This window comes from Fringilla coelebs (genome assembly GCF_963513975.1).
Source record: "Fringilla coelebs genome assembly, chromosome: 11".
In the NCBI taxonomy this organism is placed as follows: domain Eukaryota; kingdom Metazoa; phylum Chordata; class Aves; order Passeriformes; family Fringillidae; genus Fringilla; species Fringilla coelebs.
The window spans coordinates 17,673,283-17,694,302 of NC_140037.1; the positions used below are offsets into that span (position 1 = coordinate 17,673,283).

General features: G+C 42.9%; 1 protein-coding gene across 2 annotated transcripts; it reads right to left on the bottom strand.

Moving 5' to 3' along the window:
• Window positions 1-5,214: 5,214 nt before the first annotated feature.
• MOSPD1 (motile sperm domain containing 1) lies at window positions 5,215-19,922 on the bottom strand. Of its 2 annotated transcripts, XM_084213063.1 has the most exons (6): window positions 19,837-19,922; window positions 14,610-14,866; window positions 14,353-14,428; window positions 11,402-11,628; window positions 9,295-9,456; window positions 5,215-6,940 (listed from the first exon to the last, which is right to left on the bottom strand). In XM_084213063.1, exons 2-6 carry the CDS (start codon window positions 14,761-14,763, stop codon window positions 6,909-6,911), a joined length of 651 nt encoding a protein of 216 aa, XP_084069189.1. In that variant the 5' UTR covers window positions 14,764-14,866; window positions 19,837-19,922; the 3' UTR covers window positions 5,215-6,908. The 2 variants fall into 2 exon arrangements, with proteins under 2 accessions (XP_084069189.1, XP_084069190.1); XM_084213064.1 differs by lacking the exons at window positions 5,215-6,940; window positions 19,837-19,922 and adding an exon at window positions 6,951-8,710 and having other exon boundaries at window positions 14,610-14,829.
• Window positions 19,923-21,020: the final 1,098 nt, after the last annotated feature.

The window sequence follows — 21,020 nt, forward strand, 5'->3', positions numbered from 1 at the left end:
CCTAGAGGAAGTTGTAGTGAAATAAAGAAGACAGAAGCTTCTGCTGGCTGATAAGAAGTACTGAAGGTCTTAACTCTTGGGAAAAAGTGGGGAATCTTTGTGGTTTGCTTTAATAGGGCAGTTAATAGTAGAATTGTGGAATGGGTTGGGTTGGAAGGGACCTTAAAAACCATCTCATTCCACCCCCTGCGAGGGCAGGGACACCTTCCACCAGACCAGGTTGCCCCAAGCCTTGTCCAACCCAGCCTGGAACAGTGCCAGGGATGGAGAGTGGAGAGTCTACAACCTCTCTGGGTCAATTAATGCTGTTGGAGGAGAGTGAAATAGTTATTTATCTGCATCTGCTCCTTTCCCTGCTTTTGGAAAACAGAAGCTGCAGTTTCACTTCCTGGAGTCCAGTGACACATACAGAGGTTTTTTCCACTGAAATGAAAAAATCTGGAATCAGTTATTCTCCAGAATATGTATCTGGATACAGGGAACCAGGATGTTATACAATGCACATAATCAACCCTGTACTTGTCTAGTAACTCATGCTTTTAATATGCCTCTGCTTCTCTCTAGGATTCTGCCATGAATGGCACCTTCCAGAAATCACCCTTGGGTTTGGCACTTGCTTGGTCTGGTTGAAAATTATCCTGCAGGATTTGTTGGCAGTTAAATCAAATCTTGGGCTGCAGTGTCTTCCTTGACAAAGGATGGGTGTTTTCCTTCCTTCCACCTTCTCCAGAGTGACACAGTTGCTGAGGGAACTTTGGTAACCGTGCCAGTGCTCAGAGGGCTGTATTTTTGGAATGAGCCCTTCAGTGGTTGCTACATTTAGCAGAGGGATAGATACTTCCCTCTGGAAGAGAGGTATAAATGCCAGGAAAAATGAGCCTCTGCCTCAGCTAGATTGACTTGCAGGATCCTCTGTGTGCTGCCAGCAAGGCAGGTGACCTGAATGCTCAGCTGAGCAATTGCCCAAGGTCCTACTGAGATCAGGGTAAGAACTCAATCCTAAATTCTTACTTCTCACCTTTTTTCAGAAAACTTGCATGTAAATGATCACCAACCCATAGACACAAAACAAGTCTCCAAAGCCTGGTGAGACTGAGATATTTCCATTTATAGATGTGTGCTGTGGTTCCAGTATCAGCACTGTTTGTGAGTCCAGCCCTGCTATTGTGCAATGATTTGCTGGTGAAGTGACTGGAGGGACCTCCAGCACTCCCTGAGCTTGAGAACAGCTTGTGCCTCCCTTAGCAGTCATCATTTCAGAAATGTTCACTTTATGCTGTTGTACTCTTGCATATGCTGGAGTCGTAACTCATTTACTTAAAATAGAGAGCTTCAGGAGTCATAATTAAACTGTGTGAGCTCTTCCTATCCTCTTTTAAGCAACCTTTCTCATCACCAACAGGCAGATGGAGTTTAAGTTGATCCCTCTTCTCCTGGAAGCAACAAGTTAAAATATTTGTACATGCAACTGAATGTTTACAGCTACAGCACAGTAATTAAAACCTTACTGACACAGAGAGGAGTGCTTGGCAAGAATCCTTTTCAATAACTGGGTGTAAAAATTGTCACCTCGGCTTCATTTTCTCGGAGTGATTGCTTTACCAGTACCAGTGGAGGCTTCCCATTTCTGCATATCTGGTGGGAGCATCCTTATCCTTGATAAACTTGAGAGCAGTTGCCATCCAGCCCAGGCCTTGCTCAGGAGATTCTTTTCCTCTGGCACGGAGCACTCGAGGCTGACACCCTACATCCCAAAGACCCAAACCCCACACATGCTGAGACTGCTTCCACCACTGGGGCTTTGTGGTAGAAGCACAAGAGAGTAGGTGAAAAAAAAAAGCTGAAGGAGAATAACCTTGTTTGACTTCCAGTAGCTGGCTCCAGAGCAGAAATTTCAGAAGGGGGGAGGAGTCGGGTGCATTCAAACCAAAGCCAAAGGCAGCCTCACAGCCCTTCGTGCTGGCTCCCCTGTGTCTCTCAAGGAACTGGTGAGACATCCCCAGTGCCACAAAGATTCCTCAGACAAATGTGGCACTTATCAAATTTAAGACTCTTCTGTTCGTTTGGTTTCTTATCCTTTTATTTGCTTCTTAAGAGCCTTAGAAAATGCTTGCTATTTTAAGACTTCCTTCCATGACAAATAATTGTATGTAAAATGTTTAGATTTTTGCTGGATGTCAACCCAGGTAGGAAGAGCTCCTCAAGAGGAAGCAGGTTTTGCTGCAGGGACTAATCTTTGGAAATGTGGCTTTCCTGGTTACTTTCTGCTCTTGTGTGGAGAAAAATCAAACCCATGATGTGCACAGCACACATCAGGGTTTGTGGCACAGAAATTGGGTACCGTATTGTCTCTCAAGCCAGTTTAATAAATACAGCTCGCTCTGAAATCGCAAGAAACTTCCTGCTAAAAATACATCAACATCCTTTCATTTAAAGTGCATCCACTTCAGCAGTCGGTTTGGATTGTGGAGATTCCTGGCAGGTTCCTGAGGGAAAGGCGCTAATAGGTTTGGTGATGTTGATGCAACACGGGTTTTCTCCCTGTTGCAGTTCTGTCTCTCGATGGTGGTTGTCTGTTTGTTAAAGCAATGTTCCTCTAAAGCCTTCATGTTCATACCTCAAGCCACCGAGTATGCCGTTTTCTAGAGAACACTCTCATTTTGTTACTGTGAATCATATTTTGCTATTGAAAAATTTATGGTTAATTTTTTTTCTTTTTTCTTAATCTGGAAACGTGGATTGCAGGGTGCCTGTTACTCAGCTATACCTTACCAGCCTTTTTCCTCACACTGAGGAGACACCCAGAGCGATAATCGTGGTTGTGCTCTTGCTTAAATTATTTCTTTGCAGTCTCTGCTGTTTTGAAGAGCAGTGTGGTTGCTTTGCCTGCATGTAATTCCACATTACATCCTCAGCGTGGTCATACAGCTTTGCAGATTTCCTAGAGCTCATGTGCATTAGCTACAGCTCATTATCCAAAGCAAACAGCTCGTTAGCGTTCAGTGGAGAGCTTCTAAAGATACCCCCAAAAGTGAGTGAATAAACCCCTTACTCGGCTTTACTGAGATGCTCCCAGTGTCACCTGTCTGTGTTCATTCCTCCTGCTCTCCTCTGGGGAGGATGAACTTGTTCTCCAGGCTCCTTCCACTGAGGTCGTTGTCTGGAAGTGGCTCCTGCTGACTGCGTGGGGTTCCCGACCCTCACCGGCTCCTGCGGGGCACTAACGAGTGAGTGACGGCTGCTGGCAGCGCTGAACTTCGCTTTCCTTCAGTGATTTCAGTCTTGATTTAATTTCCTCAGGCAGCACAGTATGCCCGCAGGAAAGAGACTCCAGCGCTGTTAACTTTGGCTGTTTCTCCAGCTCTGGTGAGAGATGGTGCCTCCCCTACCCTGCAGCCAGCAGTGAGTGCCCCATTTCCCAGGGACGCAGGAGGGAACCTGTGCTCCTCTATGGGCACACAGCTGGCAGGAGCGGCAGTGGCAGCATTGCTCAGCCCTTCGTGCTGTGTAGGACAGTGAGTTCCCTTCCCCCTGCCCTGAGGGGCTCGTGCAAGGTCAGAGGCCAAAGCACCTGAGCTGCTCCAGCCCAACAACTCAAAACCCACCTTGCAGAGATGATTCAAGGTTTGGGGTTTTTTTAAGGCCTCCTGTACAAGAGCTTTTTTAAGATGTGATCCTTAAGCTTGATGTTGCCGAGTGGAAGTTTGAAGTGTGAGATTCACACTCCTGACAAAGGAAAGGGGTGTTGGAACTTGGCATTTATAAGGAAAGCCAGGTATATTAAGTGTACATTGACAAATAAGGACCAAACTACAATGATTTATTGCTAAACCTATTTGGCAGCCTCTTTCCAGTTTAGGCTTGTTGGTCATCAAATACCTGTACACATTAGCATAAGATGAAATAACATATGATTGCCTTTGACAGTTCTTAATTAGCTGATTGCAGGATTTCTGTGCTTTTTTTTGTTGTTGTTGAAGGCACAGTTATGTTCATGGGCTCCTCTTGGAGCTGCTGCAAACATCCCTTGGAGCTGTTTCAAGAGGAGCAGTGACTGCAAGGTCCCATTGTCTTCCTGGGGCATGTCTGAGACATGTCAGAAGAAAAGCAGCTCAGCTTTTCCCTTTGCAGGGGCTGATTTGTTTCCAGGTGGTGGCCCTGCTCCCCGGGGCTCCGCTATCAGCCGGTGCAATTAACTGATGCCCTGGCAGCCCCTCCTGTCCCTGCAGCTCTGCAACAGCGCACCGGCTCTGAAGTTTCAAGCACTCTGTGATTCACTCCTCCGGAGAAACACGATCAGCTCAGGATTTTCTGATCCAGACAAGTGCAGACACCTAGGGAAGATCATGTACCAAGCCATGGGAGTGACGCTCCCCAAAGCATTCCCACTTCCTCTGAGGTGTCCGTGCCATGGCAGGCGTGGGTAAACACCAGGATTGTTTCTGCTGGATGATCTCAAAGCCCTCCCAACTGTCTGCTGAAAATGCTTGCCCATTGCAAGGAAATGACTGTTTGTTTGTGTTAGGAGTCAGGAATGGGAAATGACGTGAACACTTAACTGTTTTTCCTGGTGTTTCTAAGATGTATATTCAGTGTCTCGGGTCTTATTTCCAAAGGTGTTCAGTGTTTTCTGAAACTCTACTATGTAAGTACTAGAGGTATGTGCATGCACATAAATGTACATAAAATCTGGAAATATCTTCAAAATCTTGTGTATCCACCTGGTAACATTTTACTGGTGCCCTGCTGTGACTATGCTGTAATATAATTTGATATGTTCTCCCTCAGTGCTGAACAGAAACAGTCCCCAGGTCTTGTTTTCATAACTGGGATAAATCTGGGATTCTGCAGTGTGCTGCAACCTCCCTGAAGGAGAAAGAAGTCAGAATTCACACTTGTCATCCTTTTTTCACTCAAGCACCAGTTTTATCTACATCTGCTGAGTTACTCTACGTTTAATTTTTTTTTTTTCAGTGGCTCCTCCGTTGCCTTGACAAATAAATGGTCCAATGTTTTTAGTCTTTTTCGTTGACAATAACTTTTTGTTCTGATTTCTTTGGTCAAGGTGTTTTTCTAAACCAATCATTTCCCTTCAGATTTCTTGAAAATGACTGCTGGCATCTGTGTCCTGTGTTCTCCCCTCCCACTGTCCTGCAGAACTGAGGCAGCTGCAGGTGTCAGACCTGGTTACACTCAGTGACTCTGGGTTCCTACAGGTGAGATTGTCACTTCAGCACTCCTTCAGCTGCCTGGCAAAACATCATCCCAGTCCATGATCAGAATTCCAGGACACATGGGAAAAAAGAGCTTGTGTTGGGCTTTTTTAGTCAGCTTGGGCACAGCAATATGTTTAGCCTGGCTGTTGGGTGCTAAGATAAGGTACCACGTGGCACTTTTATCTCCCCAACTTCTGCTCCACTCCCTCACCTTTCCCCAGGCAGCAGCAGGTTAAACCACCTGGGGAAAATCAGAATTCAGTGGAGGTACTGAGGAACAGTGAAGCTACAAGAACAAGCTCTGCAGTGGCAGGAAAACACTGACCCAGCCACGAGCTCAGTGTTGGAGGAAGAGCTGTGCCTGCAGCAGGCTCTGGCACACAGCCTTGTAAAGCAGCTGGGAACCTTTTTGGTTTTTTATCTTAGTGCACGTTAATGTTTGACTTTATCATCTGATGCTGATCGATGCATGACACAATCCCAGTTCTTCCAAGAATCAAACTGGAGTAGCATTGTATAAGAAAAAATGTAGTGGTTAACAACCTTTTAAACCTTCTCTTTCTCCTTTTTTTAATTTTTTTTTTTTTTAAGAAACGCTTTTTTGCATGGTTTCTTTGTATTTCCATGCATAAGCAGAAAAGTGACCCAAAAGATGCAGGGGGAAAGGTTTGATTTCCAAACTTTATTATTCATATCAGAGCATACTCTATAGACTTCTTACAAACAAAGATTTGTCTGTATGAATCCAACGCAGTAATAGCTGCCCTTTTAGAATTAACATCTCGACAATGAAATGTCAAATAAAGGGAAATACTTGTTGTATGAAACAAGATTCATGTTCACCTCAAATATGAAACTGGCATTTAAGCAGGAGTTTCTGACAGAAAAGAAGTTCCTGTGGTAGCTGTGTGTGGGGGGGATGTAGAGAATGCCTTTGCTATTTCACTTAGTTTGGTCTCTAAAATAGAGAAAATGATTAATTTTGTATTAGTATGAGTTCAGCTTCCATTAATGCCACTTCCATGCATCCCTAAGAAATGAAGGATCTGATTACAGAACTTGGTTTTATTGTCTAGTAATTGTGGTACAAAATGACTGTTGCAAGAAATTATTTCCCCAGGTAAGAAAATGAGCACTCAATGATATATTGGTAATGATGAAGTAAGAAATTTGAGAATTACTTCTTCACCTAAAATTCATGGTTTATTTCATAGTTCCACTGATGGGATTTTTCATTTTCTTCAATGATCAGTCATGACTCTCACCCCTCTGGTATGTATATACAGAAGTGTTATGTGCCAGCCTCAGCAGGTACAACCACAAACCAAATGAGCGTTTTTACAGAAGACAGTTTGCTTTTATAGTGATCACACACTGATGTGAACATAGACTAAAAATAACAAATGTTGTTTTAATAAGGATTTTTTACAGTAGGCATAGATATAAAAGTTTTTTCAAATTATTTTCACAGGTATCACTGAACATTTCATAGCTGTCTGTTACAGAAGCACCACCAAGTGCTTTGAGTCTTTCATTTATTATACACAGTTAAAATATATTACACTTCTGAAGGTATCTTAAATCACTGAACAGTTTTGCTAGCATCTTAATGAGCCAAATGGGAGTAAAAGGCAGTCCACATTCATGATGTGAATATACAGTAAGGTGTTTGACATCCTATGAACTCATTGCTCATGTTCTCAAAATAACCATGGTGATGAGACCTGAAAGACAAGAATTAAGAACTAAACACTTCTATTTCACTCGAAATAAAACATTTTAAATAAAGAGTTTACCCAGTCACAGGCCAGAAAATATGGTATAAGTACACAAATGCATGCAGAATGCATTTATATTCACACTTAAATATTACAAGTATCACTCCAAATTTTGACATAGTCAAAAATCAACGCTGATATGTGGTGCATCTAATAACTGAATGTCAAAGAAGGTAGAAATACTCCAAACAATTATTGACTTCTCTACTGGAAAATCTTAACACTGAACTTTTGACTGGGGTAACTGTAACACCAAACCCCATTCCTCATGGGGGCCAGTTATGGGCAGTGTCATTCAAATGCTGAATCATCAGTAAGGCAGATCAGTTGAAGGCTCCAAGGCTTTTTTTCTGCTCTGTGAATAATAACTGATCAAAGACCAGTTTTAACAAAGATGTTAAGCTTCCTTGTCAGTTTGCAGAAGGAGCTTTCAACAGACTCTTTGTTGTGACCTTTAGAGAGGGAGGAAAAAAAGGACTGCTCTGATAGAGGTTAAAAACTATTAAAACCAGATGAAAACAGGAAATAGGGGCTAATAAACCTACCCATGACACACTGAAAAGTTCATTTTAATTATATGCTGATACAGGAAAAAATACAAATCTACAGTTTTTTAGCCATGGGTTATACTGCACAATGTGAGGTAGATGGAAGAACACATGGGCTCCCTGAATTCCAGCCTTATGTAACATCAAAATAACAATTTATCAGTTCTTGAGCAATCTCACTTTCTTGCAGGCTCAGATGATGTCACTGTTAACAGCTTTTCACTGCAGAAAGCTCAGCTAAAACCTACAGATCTCAGCAGGGATAAAGACATTTCTGAGACTGTTTTATCTCCTGCCACTCCATCCTGATGGAACTTGGCTACTTTATGAAGATGGTGAAGGCAGAAGCACTGTCTTCCATTAGATCAGCAATTTATCCCTTAAAGAGGAACTACAGCTCAGCTTTTTATTAAGGTCTATACTGGTTCAGACAATCAGTGCTCCCACAGCTGCTGGATCCTTAGCTTGGATCAATTCCATCACCTCAGAGGAACAGCAGAGGCTTCTGGAGAACAGCCTGCACCACTTGTACAGGGGCTTGCAGACAATGAAGGGTTTAACTCATTTCTGTAAATCAGATACTTCTCAAATGTCCTACAGTCCTGTTGGTGTGGTAGAACAACCCTTTCCAATTAAATGCTCCACAATCCAGTTGTACTTCCTTGTGGAACAAAGTGGTTTCAAATTCTCAAGAGCAATTGACTTTCTACATGAGCAAGAGCTGTGCACAAAAGAATCTGTCCATGAACACTAAAAGCACTGCCAGCAAAGAAGTCAAAACCTCTCAAAACTTCACAGGGAATCTAGAAACAGGTTCAGCTCTTCCAAATTTATGAAGTCAAAAGGCTTAAAACTGTAGCTGACACCAGCAGAACCCGGAGTAATTTTCAAAAGCAGAGATAAAAACAAAGTGAGGATTACTGCAAGGTCCTGATCTGAGAATCCATCAGCATCAGCTTGGGCAAAGAGCCACAAGTGAGATTTCAAACCACTTCAGCAGCTGGACCTTTGTGAGTCAGCACATGAACCACCAGAACTTGCACTTTTCCCCATCACTACCTCACCTCTAGCTATCACTTTGGAGCTGCCTAGCTCTTTTCCTTTAAATCCTCATTTCTGCCAGGTAGTGGGAGAGAAGAACTGAGTTTAGTGTGACTGTTCTTCAAATCTGAAATAGTTATAGAGAAATAGTCATAACAAATGAAATGTGCAACTCATCTATGCTAGCCAATGCAGGAGCAAGTTATAAATCAGGAAGAACTGGGGATGGTCGTGGCCTCAGAGAGGGTTTACAACAACTTATTGCTACATATATATCAACTCCTTATTAAACAGGTACTGAGAATCAAGCCTTAAAAAACAGCTCAAAGGGGACTGGAGAGAAACACAATAACACATTCTACATTCTGCAATAGAGTAACTATTGCAATGCAAGAGTAAGAAACAGCACATTCTGTTCAGGTGTGTTGGCAGATGACTGTTGCTGGCCCATCATCAAATAAAGCTGAAATTAGCATGTAGGGGCCTGTGTGCAATAGGTATCAACTCAAATCTGGTCTAAAACACTTACAATAACTAATTTACCCTGCTATCACCATGGCTACAAATTAAGATGTAAGCTGAGTTGCAAAACAAAACCTAATGTGGTGCTTTGTTTCCATGCAGTTTCCCGAGGCCGCTGGCAAAGACAGGTGAAGTTTTCCAGACTCATAGATTTTGCAGGAAAATGTTTCTAAGATCCAGAGTACTTACCTAAAACATAAGCAGCTACTAACTTTTGATTCACACTTAAGTGGAGGTAGAGAGGCACCAGGGATTCCATTTCCCCCAATGTAGGTAGCATTAGTGCTGCAACACACACCACTCCAAGGAAGACTGTGAGTAAACTAGGTCCCGACGAGGCAGTTCTGTTTTCTGAAAAAGCAAGACAGCACCAGTTGTAAGGAAGATCTAAATAAAATAAACATTAAATATTCTGCAAAAATGTCTGCAGTACATGGGAGCTGAAATATCCTCAGATTTTCCTTTTTGCTCTGGAGTTTGCAGGGGGTGGAAGCCAAGTCTTAAACCCACCCTTCTAAACCCTCTGCATTCTGCAGTGGAGGAGGCTGCTCCCTGTTCTGATGCTGGAACTTGTTTTCACATGACTTCCCAAACCACTCCCTTCTGGAGGAACAGAGCCTGCCAGGCCCAGTTGCTATATATACACACTCAGGACAGCTGGATGCCTCAGCAATGCTTGAGGTTTCCCTGTGCATACTGACTCCATTCCTTGATGTTTCTTCAGTGATCAGTAATCAATCAGTTAGAGTACCCAAAAGACCTGCACAGGCAAGAAACTGCTCACACCTCCTGAACAAAACCTGCCTGCAGCAGGAGCACAGGTTCTTGGGCCAGATGAGCTCCCCTTCCTTCTTTACAGGGTTCAAGGGCTATACCTGGGCCAGTCACTTTAGATGCCACAAATCAGTCAAATCTGAATCTTTAAAAACTGAGAGTGAACCACTCTGACAGTCCAGTATTATCAGAATAAGAAAATGCAAACCACAGACAATAAAGAGCCCTTCATAGTCTTTATTGTCCTGCAGTTTAACAGCTGGAACCTACTCAAAGGCCCACTGTGTCATCTTTAGCAAGAGCTGTTAACATGTTAACTGAATACCTCTAACCAAATCCTTAAGACCCATTGGAAAATATCCAATGTTTTTATCAACTTCTCCTCTCCTCAGCAACTAGCAATATGTGCTCTATTTTAATTCCATATATCTCTTATTTCCAGGTTGCAGGTTGCAAAACTGCAGTTTCTTTGTTTACTGCTTCTTCTTTTACTGCAATATACCACAGTCAATGAGGTTTTTAAGCAGAGAAATAGCATTTGGAATAAGACCAGTATCAGATTGTTCAGGATGGCTCAGGCCCTCTGTATGGATCAACTATCACAGGAACATTTTGTTCTGTGAGCCCAGAGACCTTTTGCTTTAGGTTTGCTTTAACTGCGTATCCTACTAATATCTATTATGAGTTTGTTCGGGTTTTTTTAATAAAAAGTGTTTCACCAGCTAACAAACTCAGTATGAATAGTGAAACATCCATTTTAACAACATAAATACTCTCAAGGAGATTCATCTATTTTCTGGAATTGGTTTTTGTTGTCCTGAAAAATGTAACAGTGACAAGAACATTTCAGTATGAATTAGTAAAAGTAAGAAGAATGCAGACCATCAAGAATCAGTTTGGATTCATTTCAGGTACAACTTGACCCTTTATATCCTATCCCTTCAATTTAACTATCTGGCCCAGGTTTTCAAGACTGTTGATTCACTTCCTCACTGTGTGTATGAAACATGCAGAGTTTTCAGCCACCAACTGTGCTTTTCTGTTCTTGTGGGACAGACAAAGGACAGGGCACAGAACAAGGAGCACTTTAGAAGAGGTTCTGGCTATATTTCCTGCTCATCAGGAAATGGGGGATTAAGGGTTTGGAACAATCTCACAAGGGGCATATGTTTTGAAAGAGCCCAAGGGAAAAAGTAACTAGCATCCTTTCACAGATAAATTCCCATTGTCTGTATGAGAACTCCTGCTCCAAAGGAACAGTGGATGCACTCTCCAAGGTATGATATACAAACACAGGGCAGCAAAGGGTCCTGATTGATCAACACGGCATAAACAGAATAGCCACAGTTTGGGCTCTTGTATACTGTCATCCTCAAGTGATAAAGAGAGCAGTCTTACAGGTAAGCAAAATGAATTATTTTTAAATGTATTTCTGTTTATATTTAAAAAATGTTTTAAGTCGAGTTACTTGAGCTATTCAAAACTGATTCAGAACATTGGAGTGGAAAAAGATTTCAGCTACCTGGTTGACACAAAGTCTGCTCAAAAAAGACACTTTCAGCCAGGTGCTCTTTTATTCGTTTTTCCTCCTCTTCCTTTTGTTGTTGTTGTTCCTTTGCAGATGGAAGCAGAGTAGCAATAATCTCCTTTTTCCCTAATGCTTTCCTCTGGCTCTGCTCAGACACTTGGAGACGGAATTTATCTATGACACCATAGTAAGAAGCCCGAACGTCTCTGTGACGAATCACACTGCAGAAAAACAACATTTTCAAACAGATGAACTACTAAGAAGCATGCCTGTTGTGGAATTACATTCTATATCACAAGTCTGCCCTCTGCCCCCCTCCTCCAGATAAACTGGAATAATCCAGACCTCCATTACCTCCCCCACCACTCCATGTTCTTGACCACTTATCTTACCTCTTCTCTCCCCTCCTTATGTTTGCTTTAATTCCCAAATATAAATGCTCTTGGCCAAACAGGACAGTTAAGTGTTTATCCCAAGCCCATCTTTGCCCCTGGTGCCAAGTGATGAAATATCAATGATCTGAAAGATGCCTCCTCCTCCTCCTGTATCAAAGTTGTTTGATGCTGCCCAGTGATTTTAAAAGGATTGAGGGGACTGGAGTGGCCAGGGAAGGAAAGGAGTTGGACACGTGTTTGGCAAGCAACAGTCCAGCTTCTGGAGGAAACCAGGCTCAAAGCTTTATAATTCTACTTTCTCAGAAGCAAAACCCATTCCCTCTATAGACAAGAGTCAGCTAGGGATTTTCAAAATCAGAAACCCACCACTGAGAGCATGGAACCTATAAAAAGTACAGCTTTAAAATAGCACTGATCAACAGCAAAACAGACCTCTGAGCAGTACTGTGCCCAACTGCCTCCTCTCTGCATTTGTGATTCATCATGAGAATACATATCTAGCATTGAAAAGCTACAACATTCAGGTTTTGAAGTGATATCAGCTCTTAGGGTAAATAAGGATTTCAACTATTTTTCCAGATGTTTTTTGTTAAAGGTTATTCTAAGTTTCCAAGATGACAGCAGCTGATCTGAAGAACATACATACAAAGAAGGTTGTCATCTCATAAGGGGGAAAAAAATGACTGTACCCTTAGAAACACAGAATAGTAGTCTTAAAATTGCTTCAAGAAACCAATCTTTGTGATACTATATACATTAAAATGCTGCAAGAAATTGATTTTTTTTTTCAGTCCTTATTTAAAGGAACTATATCACATCAAGATATCCACAAGCATTAGCACGTAGCCAGTGCTTGCAACTGGTATCTGGTTTGAATGGACTATTCAACACAGAAACAGAGACCAAGTCATACCCCCAGCAAGAGGCTGCAGTGATGTTTTACGTCACTTCAGAGGCAAAGGAGAGTGCCTATGACAGGCTTCCAGCAAGTGGAGTGTTGGCTGGGCAACTGCCTTCACTAAAACAAAAGGCTTTTTCCCCCACAACTCTAATTCATCCAGCTCTCAGCATATCAGCACAGCAGATCAACTCTGATTTCTGCCTTTAACACTTCCTTTTAAATTGGCGTTCCTACTCCTAATGCCATGGTACAACTACCAACCTAAACAGAATCTTTACATAACACTGAGCTAGGAGAACATGTATCTGCTGCCAAGCAAGGAGATATTTTCTGCAGACCCTTATAAACAGATACATTCTCCTGTTTCTTTTTAGAGATCATTGCATAATTGGAAGCTCTGTAGAATATCTGTTTGTCTGGCAAATGGCCACACTTGCATAGTACTGCTCATATCCTAGCAGTAAACACTGTCCTTAGACAGCAATCACTGGAGTGGGATGGGGAGGTTTTGCTGCACAAAAAAAATCCCCTTGGAACATGTGTCTGTCTTATTTTCCTTTATTTAATAAAACACATTTGTTTAACCAAATGTAATCAAGCTTGTGTAAATGTCTTCTGAAAAATGGAATAGCTCACTGGTACACTGGTATACCCTGACCTGTTTAGTTCCATTTTTAGCATTGTTGCCCCCGCTTACTGAAACCTTCCAGTTCCATGTTCTAAACTTCCTTTCTATTTCATGAATCCTTGGAATTTTTCAAATTGCACCTAAGGAAAACAGTCTATAGGAATAAAGAGCCATTCCCCAAGAACAGCTATTATTTATCTGACAAATGGTTTTTGTATATGGCCATTTGTTAGACAGAGAGTCCAGGTAGTGCTTTACAGTTTGGAAAATGTCTATGCAAAAAATTCAGTCTGCTCTTTTAGGTACTTCAGATTTTCTTTAGCTGTATCTGTACATCAGCACAGAAATAATGTGGCAAATAGAAGATAAAAAGAGTTGGTCTATTTTAGCTTATACACCTACTCTCTTTCAGCTTTCAGCAGCCTACAGACCCTGCACATTACTGTGGTCACTTAGGCAGCTTCCTTCTGTTCTGAGTTACTGGGCTGAGACCTGACAGGAGAGATAAAGGGCAGGCACAGAGACCTGAGAATGGGATGTAAATAGAGGCAGGCAAAACTACCTTTATTTACACGGCCCAGGAAAATGTGTGCTCAGTAGAACTGCATACATTTCCATTTTGCCAATACGCAAACAAATATTTCTCACAAACAAATCTCAACCCTGGGGGTTTTGCTTTTCTTGTTATTTCTAACAAAAAGGTGCTCCGAGAAGGCTCATATATTACTCTCGCTCCTGGTTTACAAACTACATTACAAGATGCATTTACTGGCATTTTATTTATGCCCAAATGCAAAGTTAAAGAAGGATATATCTCCAATATTGTAATACCTCTGCTCTAGAGGGAAAGAACAGCAAAAATCAGAACCACAAATATATACAGGAGATTATGAAAACACATCTTTATCCAACTTGTGTATTATAACATGCATGCTGTCATTTACAACCTCTTAAATAATAAAAGAAGGTAAGGTAAAAAAATGTTGTATATTAGGAAAAAACCCAACCAACTTCTACTTACATATCAACACAGCACTGAGGCTTCACTGCACCAGTAGCATCCACCACCGCATATTTATTTGGAGTTGTACAAAGAACTGCAAGGAAAAGGACAGGAGTGGTAACAAATCATGAACTAATACATCACCAGATCATCAACAGATACATGTAGAGAGACGAGTTTGGTTTTGTCACAGATATGATTTTTACATGAATTATAATTGGACTGTTCAAGATCATCAACTAGCCCTTAAATAGAACTTAACCTAAGAAACCCACCTTTGAATTTTAAGGCAAACTCATAGGGGTTATATAGAGTCAACACCTGCTTGTGTGTTGACTGGTCATCTGCATAAAATATAAGTTCTGTAGGAAAAACAAAAACAGGAAGATTTCCTTCCACTAACTCTGGCTGTCTTTTTTGTTGCTGCATTGGCACTGAATCCTCCTTGCTGCTTCTTGTGTTCTTATGCTTTTGTATCCTCAGAGACTTCAGCTTTTGAATCGTTTAAGAATTCCAAAGCATTTTGGCAATTCTAAAGGAAAAAAAAGGGGAAAAAAAGAGAAAAGGCAAGAAGATTATTTCCGTAAGTCTATACTAAACTGAGGCAGTTAACAAAGGTGCAAAAACATAAAACATGATGCTTGATTATGAATCTACCTCTACTTATGTTCCTTCAAAAATACTGAAATAGAAAAAAATATTTGCACAGGGCTTCCATCTATTTAACAAACTTCTACAAAATAAATGGATGAGCGCCTCTCCAGTGTATCATGGCAGCATTGGGGGCCCAGCCCATGACTAGGGCTGCTTATGCTGGGTCTATACAACACAAACCAAACCATGACAGCAGAAAGAAATCCCATCCTTGCCTCAGGACAGTAACACATCAGAAACATGAGGGTAGAAATGAGGAAATGCAAGGACACTGAGGCAGCAGGAGTCACTGTTTGGACAGGAACCTTTCCATGGGGATGACCTCCCTGGATGAGGTATAACAAGTTAGGAATCTCCTCACCAAGGCACCCAGGTATGTCAAATCCCAGGGATTCAGAACAAAGGAATGGGGAACACCTTCCTGTCTTGTTTAAGCCAAACTCCCTGTTCCAACTGCGTAGTTACAGGTAATGAATGGAAAAATGGCTGGGATGAGTAACAGCAAACAGATTTGGGATTCACTATTTTATGAAAAGATGACAGGCTTTCTACCACCACTACCTCTAACCAAAGTGCAATCATCACAATTCTCCCTCTGCCACCCCTCATAGTTCTGTTTTATTTTGAGTGACATTCCAGAACTAAAATCAGAACCAGTGACCCAACCAAGAAACAATCCCAAATGTAATTCATAAAATAAAATTAAGGCCAGACTCCTCAGCACACATACCATTGACTCAACACATGACAGAGAGAACAAAGTCTTTCTCCTCCCCCAAGAAGGTCATATTTTACTGCAGCTTCTATAGATTAATTATAAAACTGAAGGTGTCCTTTGAGATCTAACTTTATAGCAAAAAGTATTGAAACAACAAAAAGTTCCTACTGACTCATTAAATGTCATTTCCAATTCCCAAAGAGCTTTTTAATATAAGGTACATTTTACCTGTTCTCCAGCTCAATACACTGGATAGTTGCACCTTAAAGAATTTAGCTTCCAAAATTTCTAGCAGCAAATAGCCCAAACATTATGAACAATCAAAAACAAATGCTTGTTTCTGCATTCTAAACATCACAACCATCACGTTTCCAGGCACCAGATACATATTCCACACTTGAAACATGACACACATTCATGTGTTTACAAAAGTATATCTGTCATACCATCACGTGTACAGGTTCTGATCCTTATTCACAAACTAAGCTTTTAATTTTATTTATTTAGTTATTAAAATAGCAAATTAGCCCTGTAGAATTCAAGTTCATGGATCTCACTGGAATATCCTTCCTCATGATCCAGTCCCTTTTCAGAACGCAGGTTTGTTTCCACTTCACTGAAATGCTACTAATAATATTCTGAAAACAAATCCCCAATGACAGTGTTCCAAGCTGATGTTCTGTTACCTTATTAAGAAGGGTCTAGAAAAAGAAATGGCTCTCTAAGTGGCAATTTGGGTTCTGAGTGTTTCTTGGAATTACGGTGAATCCCTTTAGTTTTGGTAGAATCAACAAACTCTGGAATGACTTTGTACAGCAAGTGTATTGTTTCTTGAACAACTTCATGCACTATTGCAAAGTAAGTTTCATTGTTCCAGTCAAACATATTAGAACTATGAAAAGCTAATGTGGAAAAACTGCCAGCACGCAGGAATACAAAATACCTTTTGATGCTTGTCATAGGCAGAAGATGAAGAATTATTTATTTAAATTTCTTATACCAAAGTTAGCTTAATGCAGTATGCAATAAGGTTCTCATATCTATCTACATGTTGCACACCATGTGTAACAGAAATACAGGCAAATTTTGACATTAACAAAAGGGATTTTTTTCAAATAAATGTTTTCAGCTACCATTAAACCAACAGCAAGCCACTGCTTCATAATTTAATTGACTATGCTTAATAAAATTTTCAAGTATTATTTATAATAATCAGTATGATTTTGATGCTTCAGTTTTTTATTTAAACACTGCACATGTTTCATTCCAATTCCTGGCTTCATCCCACATCTTCAGTTTCTTCAGCTCAGTCCGTGGCAAGTGTTCAGTGTCCAAAACCCCACAATTCTCAGTATCAGAGGAGGTATGGATCACTATGCCTACCAACAGGCACATTTTTGTTACACATCTGTGGAAAGCAGTGTGCAAACCTCCCAGGATTCCACAACCTGCACGTAGAAAGCCACCAATCTTAAAAAAGAATATCCCATTATTGCTTCCTTTTCCTATTTAACTTGGCTGGATGAGGAGCTACCGCCCCAACTAGCAAAAGAAACGTCTGGCAGGCCGACAGCAGACACATTTGCTGACACAGCAGTGTCATTCAGGGTATAAATTTCTGTATTCCTAAGCAAGCAAACCAGCATCCCTTTTGAGACAACAGTTTTAACTTAGAAGTCACCTTGCTGGGACATCTCACCAAGTGACAGCAGTAAAAGCACTTTACCCAAAGACTGATGGATAAGCCACACATATGATAGGGAGATGTGATGGTTTAGTACTGATACTCTTGATAACAGCCCACCTTTCCCATCAACAAGAAACTGCCAACACTTTCACAGAGGACGTTTGTATCACCCCAACTTCTTGGCCGGGATTAATCCCACAGCAGCTCTAATGGTGAGAATAAGGTCACGTACCCCAGACAGTTCATGAACAGAAACTCAGCTGCTGCTCTTCTGCATCTCCACTGCACCACAACCACTAAATTTTGTGGTCAACAGTCACCACGATTACTTGCAGCACATCATGGTAAGCACAAGCAAATCTGTCCCAATCCAGGATCTGTGGTGTCAGGCCTGTGATCTGCACTGCACAGATGGGCTTCTCCCAGGATGGAATTCCCACAGGAGCAGGGATCTGTCACAGGTAACATTTGCCAGGGCCAGCACGCAACACCTGAACAACGCCAGCTCATTTCCCAGCGCCTTTTGAAGTCCTGACAAACAATTGTCACTGGTATTTTTTCAGCACAATAGGGATCTTTCCTCCATGAAGTTACTAAATATATACTGCTGGTGTCACAATAGCACAGATCTGCCAGTGTTTCCTTTGAAATCCCTTTCTTCATAAATTTAACTTGACAGAGAAAAACACAAAGAGAAACGTAACTTTTTCTCCAGGGTCAGAAATAACATCCATTGTGATTTGTTTTTACTTAACAAGTATCTGTTGAATAAATAAATCAACTGAGGAACTTTTTTGTTCCCATTTTAACTTCCAACAGCCTCATCACCATGGCTTCCCAGGGCATTTGTTGGTTGTTTTTCTTCATAACAACTGCAAATAACTCTACAGAATGTCATCGGGTAAACACTTCATTCAGAAGAAAACCCCTTTACAGTCATGCCTCCACACTGCTGCTTTAAAAGTTGCCTAATGACAGTGTAATCTACTTTTGTTACATCTCATGATCTACCTCCTAAATATACACAAGTCTTTCTACACTGTATACTCAGTAAAACTGATGCTTTTTGAGCACATATTTACCAAATAAACCACAAAGTCTTCTTCAAAATTCCCTCCTATGCCAAGCTGAGCAATCACTTTAGGCTACATACAAATGCAGCATGGGACCTGAAGCACACCATAAACATTTTGTTTCTTCAAAATGTTTTGAAGGCCTCAACGTGCACTTACGCAAACCAATGTTTAAACTACCTGCAATTATTTGGGAGCGTCACCCAATGATGAGAGCACAGAGCCAGCAGCCAGGATGGCTGGATTCCATTGTTGCTAACTCTGTCACTGACACTCCATGACCTTGAGCAAGTTGGTTAACCTCACCTCAATTTGCTGATCTATGAAGGCGCACACATTCTACAAAGTATTTCAGTAGGCGGAAGGTCCCCTTTGAACCCGCAGAACTGCTCTGATACTTTGCAAAACTGCTACTGTTTACCCCTTCACAGGATGATGAGAAATGTCACCAGTAACTGTGTCCAGGATGCTGTAAAATGAAATAGTCTCAGAACATTAACTATTAGCATGGATGACCACACGCATAAATCACGCTGACACTGACAGCAAAATTTACTAGGACCATATTATTGTTTTAAATGCTGAAAAGGTGACTAACAAAAGGAAATATTCAAATACAACTAAGAGGCATGAAAAGCAGTGAAAAATTAAGTAACAGCTGTGCATTGCTTCTGATCCATTCTGCTACAGGCTCGCAAGGATCCTAGAGAAGACATTCAAGGGCACATGTGCTTTAGCCTCTATTTCCCCACTTTAAATTTGTGTTTAATGCACTAAAGTGGCTGATTTTTAAAGGTGTGTTGTGCTCATTAGCGCTGCGTGGTCCCAAACCGCCTCGGCTTAACAGAGGGGAGCACTCTTCCCCGGGAGAGCGACGGGAGCAAAGGCGTTCCGAGCCGTGCCTACTGCCGGCAGGGCACGGCGGTAATTGCACACTCTTAATTGATCCTCTTTGTTCTCCAGCGAGGAGCAGCAGCGATACGGGCAGAGGCAGCTGCGCGATAACGGCGCCTCCCGCAGCCGGCCCGGCCCCGCCGCACCGCCCCCGGCCCGGCCCCGCCGCACCGCCCGCGGCGAGCTCCGGCCCCGCACCGCCGCCCCTCGGAGCGACCCCCGGCCCCGCAGCCGGCCCCGCACCGCCCGCAGCGAGCTCCGGCCCCGCGGGGAAGCGGCGCCGAGCCGGCGCCTCGGAGAGCGGCCGCCGCCCCGCTCCCCGTCCCGGCCCCGCCGCGCTCCCGCAGGGCCTGCGGAGGGCAGGGGCGGGAGGTCCGGCCCGCGGGGCCGCGCGGCCCGAGACGGGCCAGGCCGGGCCGCGGGTGTCGCTCCGCTCGCCCGCCCCGTGCCCGCTGTCGCCCCTCGCCGCGACTCACCCGCCCGGGGCCGCTGGTGCGGGCTGGCGCGGCGCCCCTTTGTCCGCCCGTCACTGCGGGCAGCGCTGGGGCTGCTGGGACCGACCGGCCGCCGCCGCCGCGTCACCGCCCCGCCCGCCGCCCGCCCCCGCCGCCATGTCGGGGCTGCCCCGGCACGCCGGGCTCCGGCGGGTCGGTACCGCGGCGTTCGGCGCTGCTTCCGCCGCCCGGCAGCTCCGCCGGCACTCACCCCGGCGCCTCTCACCTGCGGGGAGGTGTTTTTAATAACACCGCACCTCATGGCACGGTTCCCGGGGCCCGGCCCCGTCCCGGAGGGGTTGCTGCCCCTCTGCCGGCTCCCGCTGCGCTCGGGGCCGCCGTGTGTTCTGCCCTGCGGCTCGCAGCGCGCTCGGGCTCACCTCGCTGCCGCCCATCGCGGCAGGTCCCCGCTGGAAGGGGCGGCGAGTGTCACCCCCGGGCTGAGCCAGAACAGAAGGGTTGGCGAGCGAACATCCAGGCGTGACCGCCTGCTCACCCAGCAGCACGGCTTAAATGGGACACGCTGTCCCTGTAAACACTTCCATGCTCGTACCTTTGTTCTTTTTCCCCTTATTTACTTAATGTGCTTTCATTCAGTTAGGCTGTTTGTGGAGTTCAGCTCGTACTATGCATTATCCACTATATCATCTTCCCTTGTTTTTTTCCCCCAACTTCCCCTCTGTATAAACAAACAAATCCGAAAGTAATCACCACCCAGTATCATCCCAAACTTCAAGATCTTTAGTACAGCAAAATGTTTTCGTTGCAAGTCAAGTGGATAATTAAAGTTTATATTGAGCCACCCAGCACAGGATTGCAAAATCTTTTACCCATTACCAAGCTTTACCCTTCAGTGAAATGAACACACGTCCGTGGTGAAATAAACACAGCAGCCATAAGTGTTTCACAATAACAATGAAACAATCCAGAACAGGAAGTAATATATTTAAAATCATGGAAGACATTAAATAAAGAAATTCTAAAAAATATATTTTCCAACTTAAGCAAGGTATGTGTACTAGTACTCACCTTTTTCTGCAGATCTAATGGTTCATTAAGAAGTTCAGTCTTTCAGCCACAAATTACACAATATTGTTAAATTATTATATAGAGAAACATAACCTTGTCAGAATTTCTGAAAATCTATGCAGTGAAAACTGGCAAAA